This window comes from Leptonychotes weddellii, chromosome 15 (genome assembly GCF_054177405.1).
Source record: "Leptonychotes weddellii isolate Sample4059 chromosome 15, ASM5417740v2, whole genome shotgun sequence".
NCBI classification, from domain to species: domain Eukaryota; kingdom Metazoa; phylum Chordata; class Mammalia; order Carnivora; family Phocidae; genus Leptonychotes; species Leptonychotes weddellii.
This window is the reverse complement of record NC_138383.1, coordinates 23,145,693-23,151,831: the sequence shown is the minus strand read 5'-3', so window position 1 is coordinate 23,151,831 and position 6,139 is coordinate 23,145,693. Positions and strand designations below refer to the sequence as shown.

The 6,139-nt window shown below is 48.8% G+C and overlaps 1 protein-coding gene across 1 annotated transcript; it reads left to right on the top strand.

Moving 5' to 3' along the window:
- The first annotated feature begins 1,560 nt into the window (after positions 1-1,560).
- On the top strand, positions 1,561-5,699 carry TOB1 (transducer of ERBB2, 1). Its single transcript, XM_006740700.3, has 2 exons — positions 1,561-1,842; positions 3,785-5,699. The coding sequence occupies exon 2, from the start codon at positions 3,930-3,932 to the stop codon at positions 4,938-4,940; it is 1,011 nt and encodes a 336-aa protein (XP_006740763.1). The 5' UTR covers positions 1,561-1,842; positions 3,785-3,929; the 3' UTR covers positions 4,941-5,699.
- The last annotated feature ends 440 nt before the right edge of the window (positions 5,700-6,139 follow it).

Genomic DNA, 6,139 nt, shown 5'->3' with positions numbered 1-6,139 from the left:
TGCAAGGAGCACAGCTGGTCTACACAGCCGGCTCCGCCGACACCCCACTCCGCGGGGAGTTGCGCTTTAACTTCCTTATGGCAGGTTGAGAGTGCAGGCCCCACAGTTTTAAGAGGAAGGCGGAGCCCCAACTGGTGTTTTTCCAGGAAGCACTTCTTGAGTGCAGAGCAAAGAGGAGAGAAGGCCAGCGCTGGGCGTTTCATTCATTGCTTGTCTTTCTCCCCCTCCCACTCTTCCCTCCCCTTGGACTTTCCCCTTTCCCCAGTGCGAGTTTGACGTCGGTCTCCTGGATACCGGACAGCCAATCGCCTAGTTGCTAAGGGAGAAGCGCGGCCAATCAGGCGTCGTTGCTACCTGTGAGTAATATTTTTAGCAGAGAGGGACGCACGGTTCCACTCCCCATGTAACTTCGGGTATTTCTCTGCTGCAGGTTGTGAAAAAGGGCGCTTACCCGCCTCTCTTGAGTCCCTCTCTTTCCCCGCTCCCTATTTACCCGATCATATTTCAACCGAAGAGTATCTTAAACGCACATTACAGAAAGGCACCGTGTGTATAATGTGTATTGATGTTAAAATATACTTGAAATACACGCATGCACATATATAATATGTATATATAACACGCATGCATTATATATACATATTATATATACTTAGATACGTACGCAATTTGGCACGGAGGCCTAGGCTGGGACATTGGGAATAAAATGTGATTCTTCTTACAGTCTCAAGCCACCCCCACGTCCAAGTTGTTGCCGGGTCGCACGGGGAGGTCTGATGTGGGATGCAGAGGCAGTTAAACTGTCACCTGGGCGGGAGGTGTGGCCAGGTGGTCTCCCTTCCCCACCCCCAGCCTGGCACGGCAGCTTTGGGTTCTGCTGTTGCCACTCTCTGGGTGGCAGTTGGCCTAGGTCCCTGAGATGATTAATATTCAATTAATCGGGTGCACGAGTCCCTGTCACAGTTCGCCCTTTCTTGAGGCTCTCCTGGATGCACTGGAAGCCTATTTGGTAGCTCGTCCACGAGTGGGGTTTTCCTGCACCACAGCCCCACTCGGATAGGGCATTTTTTGTAAACTGTCCCCTCCCTCTCGAGGCCTCGGGCTCTCCTCCCCGTTCTTCCCCGCCGCTCCGCCACCTGCCTCACTCCCCTCCCCCCTTCTCTCCGCGGCTCTCCGCCGGGACCAAGCGTCTGCCGCCCCACCCACCACCGTCGCCCTCACTGTCACTTCTCTCCCCCAATCCCTTTCCCAGTTTTCTCTTAATCCCGTCCACAGTGACGCCAAGACGTCGGTTCATTGGCCGTCGTGAAGCCCGAGGGGTGTGGCCTTGCGCACTGGGCCCTCCACCACCCGTCAGGACATGGGCAGGCGGGACCTGACCAATGGCGTCGAGGGGCAGGGCAGGGGCGGAGCCGCCCCCGAGGGTCTGGGGTGAGGGGCGGGAAGGCGGGGAATGGTTACGCGGCCCCGAGCTGTGTGACGCGAGGCGGGCGCGCGCGCACCCCTACGGGAGGGGATGGGGGCGGGGAAGAGACTATAAAACGAGAGGCGGGGCGCGCGCCGCGGCAGAAAGAGCGAAGCTCTGGCCCGGCGCGGAGTGGCCTTACTACGGGGACGCTGGGCCGGGCACCGGGCTGTGTGGAGAAGTGAGCGCGCTCGCCTGATCTGTCCCCGCCACCCCGAGCCACAGGGGGCGAGCTCCCGAGGCCCGCGCCGAGGCCCCCGTCCTCCGCCCGGCGGCGCCGTCTTGCATTCAGCCTGCTCGCAGCTGCCGACCCTCCCGAGCCCCCGCCCTGCCGCCCCTTCTCCGCCCAGCGGCCGGGTCTGTGGTGGAAGCAGCCCGTAAGTATCGAGGGGCGGCGGGCGGGGTCCGGGGACGTAGGGGCTACAGCGGCGTCGAGCCCCAAGCCTTCGGGGACGGCGACGTCGCGGCCCGGGCGCGGAGGGGAGCGGCTCCGAGGGGAGCGGCTCCGAGGGGCCCCAGCGCGCCCGGGACCTGGAGGCGGGGCCGGCCGGCGCGTCGGGCTCGACCCGAGCCGGGAGGGTAAACGGAGAACGGCCGCCCGGGCCGAGCTGACGGGAATCGGGGGTTGGGGCGCCGGGAGGAGCGGCCAGCTCGAGGGGGACCGTGGGGTCCGCGGGGCCGGTGGCCGCCGGGACCGAAAATGAAAATGGTGCGGCGGAGCCGGTGCTCCCCGGGCTCTGGCCGTGTCCCAGGAGCCTCGGGCGGGGGGCGGGAGCGGCGGGTCAGGTTACGGCGGGGGGAGGGGAGCGGCTGACCCGGAGCGGCCGGCGCCGCGACCTGCCCGGTGCCCGGCCCCGAGTGGTTGCTTTGCCATTTCTCGTGGCCTTCCTCCTCCTCCTTTTTGGAGGAGACTTGTACTCTTCTCCTCTCCTCCGCCGCCGCCGCCTCCTCCTCCTCCTCCTCCTCCTCCTCCTCCTCATCCCCTTCCTCCTCCTCCCCCTCCTCCTCTTGCTGCTGCTGCTGCTGCTGCTGCTGCTCCAGCGCTTGGGCTCCGAGGGCTGTGAGCAGAAATCTAATGAGACCCAACTGGCTGTTTATGTAATTCTTCACACTCCTGTCTTAAGGCGTTGCTTTAAAACTACCTTCCGCGGAGCCTGAATTTCGCTCGGCTGCACCGTCAAGCAATTTGGCTTAATCAGCTGCCTTTGCCGGCTCTCAGGCTTTGAGCTTGCAAAGTGTACTTTGGGGGCAGCCAGGGATCCTTTTCCCTTTGTCACCACGAATATGGAAAATGGAACAGATGGATTAATACCAACTGGATTTTTTAAATGTCCTTTTAACTCAACCTCAGTGTACAAATAGATCCCTTTTGCAAATATCTTCTGTTTGCCCTTGATCTTTTCTTATCCCCACCCAATGCTGATCCAGCAAACGTTTAAAGGTCGACCTTATCGTACAAACCTCTCCGGCTGTTCTCTTATCGTGAAGGAGGGAGGTGGTTTTGAAAATCAGAATAAAACTCAGAAACCCTGTCCTTTAAAGAGAATAATCAATAGAGTTTTGAAATTAATTGTTGCTTTTGTTACATTTGCTGCCAAAGATATTTTCTGATTTTTGAAAAATACACATTGAAAAGAAAAAGCACAGAGAAGCTCGATTATTACATTGTATGCCCTTAGTATATTTAAGACGGCAGCTATGTAGGATAATTTGGTTCATAATTATCGTTGACTAGGATGGCAATTCATTGTATTTAGTATTTTTAATTTTAGCATCGCATACTTTGGAAATTAAAATAATTTTCCTAACTTCTCAAATGTCTAAACGTTTCACGATACAGCAGATTTAAGCAGCATATATCCAGAATGAACTGCAATATAGAATTCACTTCTAAATTAGTGAATAGGAATATGATCACTTTCTAAAACTGGTATATATGTGTGTGGAGGTGGGTGGATGGGTGTGCGGAGTAGAGTTTCCAATAAATATTCTTTTGAGTACTGAGGGAAGAAATACACTGTATATGCTGGAGATACATATATATATATTTTTAGAGCTATATTCAGAAATAAAAAGTAAATAATAGGGTTAAATATATTGTTTTAACTGTAAATCCTCAATTGTCCCATGAGATTTTGAACTTTAATAAACAGTTTTCTATTGTATGTTCCTTTATTTTGTGCTGATGATATTTTTCTGACTTTCTAGCCTATTAGACTTTCAAAAGTAAAATTACTCTGGGGGTAAGAAAAGGTTGTGGGACTTAGATTTATCTTATTTGGACATGTTTGTTTTTGTTTTGTTTTGTTTTTCTTTAAGGAGCAAGACCACTCAAGGTGAAGGATAATCTACAAAATACCAGCACTTTGAATGAAAATTTGTTTCTCTGCCACAAACTGAACACTTTTGTGTGCGTGTGTGGGGGGAAGTTGAAACACAAATCTCACTTAGTGGCATAGCAGCTATGCAGCTTGAAATCCAAGTAGCACTAAATTTTATTATTTCATATTTGTACAATAAGCTTCCCAGGAGACGTGTCAACATTTTTGGTGAAGAGCTTGAAAGACTTCTTAAGAAGAAATATGAAGGGCACTGGTATCCTGAAAAGCCATACAAAGGATCAGGGTTTAGATGTATACACATAGGGGAGAAAGTGGACCCAGTGATTGAACAAGCATCCAAAGAGAGTGGTTTGGACATTGATGATGTTCGTGGCAATCTGCCACAGGATCTTAGTGTTTGGATCGACCCATTTGAGGTTTCCTACCAAATTGGTGAAAAGGGACCAGTGAAGGTGCTTTATGTGGATGATAATAATGAAAATGGATGTGAGTTGGATAAGGAGATCAAAAACAGCTTTAACCCAGAGGCCCAGGTTTTTATGCCCATAAGTGACCCAGCCTCCTCAGTGTCCAGCTCTCCGTCGCCTCCCTTTGGTCACTCTGCTGCTGTAAGCCCTACCTTCATGCCCCGGTCCACTCAGCCTTTAACCTTTACCACTGCCACTTTTGCTGCCACCAAGTTCGGCTCTACCAAAATGAAGAATAGTGGCCGCAGCAACAAGGTTGCACGTACTTCTCCTATCAACCTCGGCTTGAATGTGAATGACCTCTTGAAGCAGAAAGCCATCTCTTCCTCAGTGCACTCTCTGTACGGGCTCGGCCTGGGCAGCCAGCAGCCGTCGCAGCCCCCGCCGCCGCCGCCGCCGCCGCCGCGGCAGCAGAAAGCCTCCGCTCTTTCTCCTAACGCCAAGGAGTTTATTTTTCCTAATGTGCAGGGTCAAGGTAGCAGTACCAATGGAATGTTCCCAGCTGACAGCCCCCTTAACCTCAGTCCTCTCCAGTACAGTAATGCCTTTGATGTGTTTGCGGCCTATGGAGGCCTCAACGAGAAGTCTTTTGTAGATGGCTTGAATTTTAGCTTAAATAACATGCAGTATTCTAACCAGCAGTTCCAGCCTGTTATGGCTAACTAAAACAGGAAGAAAAAAAAAATGTATCGTACAAGTTAAAATGCACGGGCCCAAGGGGGGATTTTTTTTTTCACCTCCTTGAGACTTTTTTTTTTTTTTTAAGCTTATAGTAAGGATACATTCAAGCTTGGTTACAAAAATAAAACCTGCGTCATTTTTCATTTGCCAACCAAGCACAAAGTTATTTTATACTGACTGTATATTTTAAAGTATACTCTCAGATATGGCCTCTTACAGTATTTAAGATATAGCAAGGACATGGCTGATTTTTTTTTTATAAAAAATTGGCACTAATAAGTGGGTTTATTGGTCTTTTCTAATTGTATAATTTAATTTAGTACAAAGTTTGTAAAATATCAGAGGATATATATATTGTTTCTACGACACGGTATTGCATTTATATCTTTTTACTACAGTGACCTGTGACAGCAGCAGCTTCATGTATTTTTTTTACTGAAATTGTAAAATATCCATCTTAAAGACATCAACTATTCTCAAAATTGTGTACAGGATATTCCTTTAGTGGTGGAATTAAAATGTACGAATATTTGCTTTTTCAAAAAAATGTATTTTCTGTTAAAGGTTTAAAGATTTTTGCTATATATTATGGAAGAAAATGTAATCGTAAATATTAATTTTGTACCTATATTGTGCAATACTTGAAAAAAACGGTATAAAAGTATTTTGAGTCAGTGTCTTACATGTTAAGAGGGACTGAAATAGTTTATATTAAGTTTGTATTAAAATTCCTTAAAATTAAAATTGCTTATTGTGGTCTTTGTTTTGAAGCCTTGGCCAAAGAGCTACCTCTGGAGTTAAAATGTTGTAAATGCTAGAAAAGGCTGCAGAAAAGGCTGACTCGTAGGATCACGAAGGAATGGTGGAAAGCAGTTGCACTCCTACTGCACCAGATAGCAGCCGTTTGCCACATAAAAAGTCCTATCAAAACTGCACAACCTGACCAGTGCTTGGGGACAGCTTTCTTTATAGATTTTTAAGCAACTTTCTTCAGCCCTGTGAATAGGGATGTTATGCTAAGGTTAGGCAACCCTGTTTTACAGCGAGTGTTAAATTGTGGTGTTGTGCTGACATCTAAGAGAATCCGATGATAAAATAAAATTCACTCATGGAACCAGAGAGGATTTATTTGAAATGTATATGGGGAGACCACTGGATCGGTTTTCTGTTTCTGCATGGGAGAT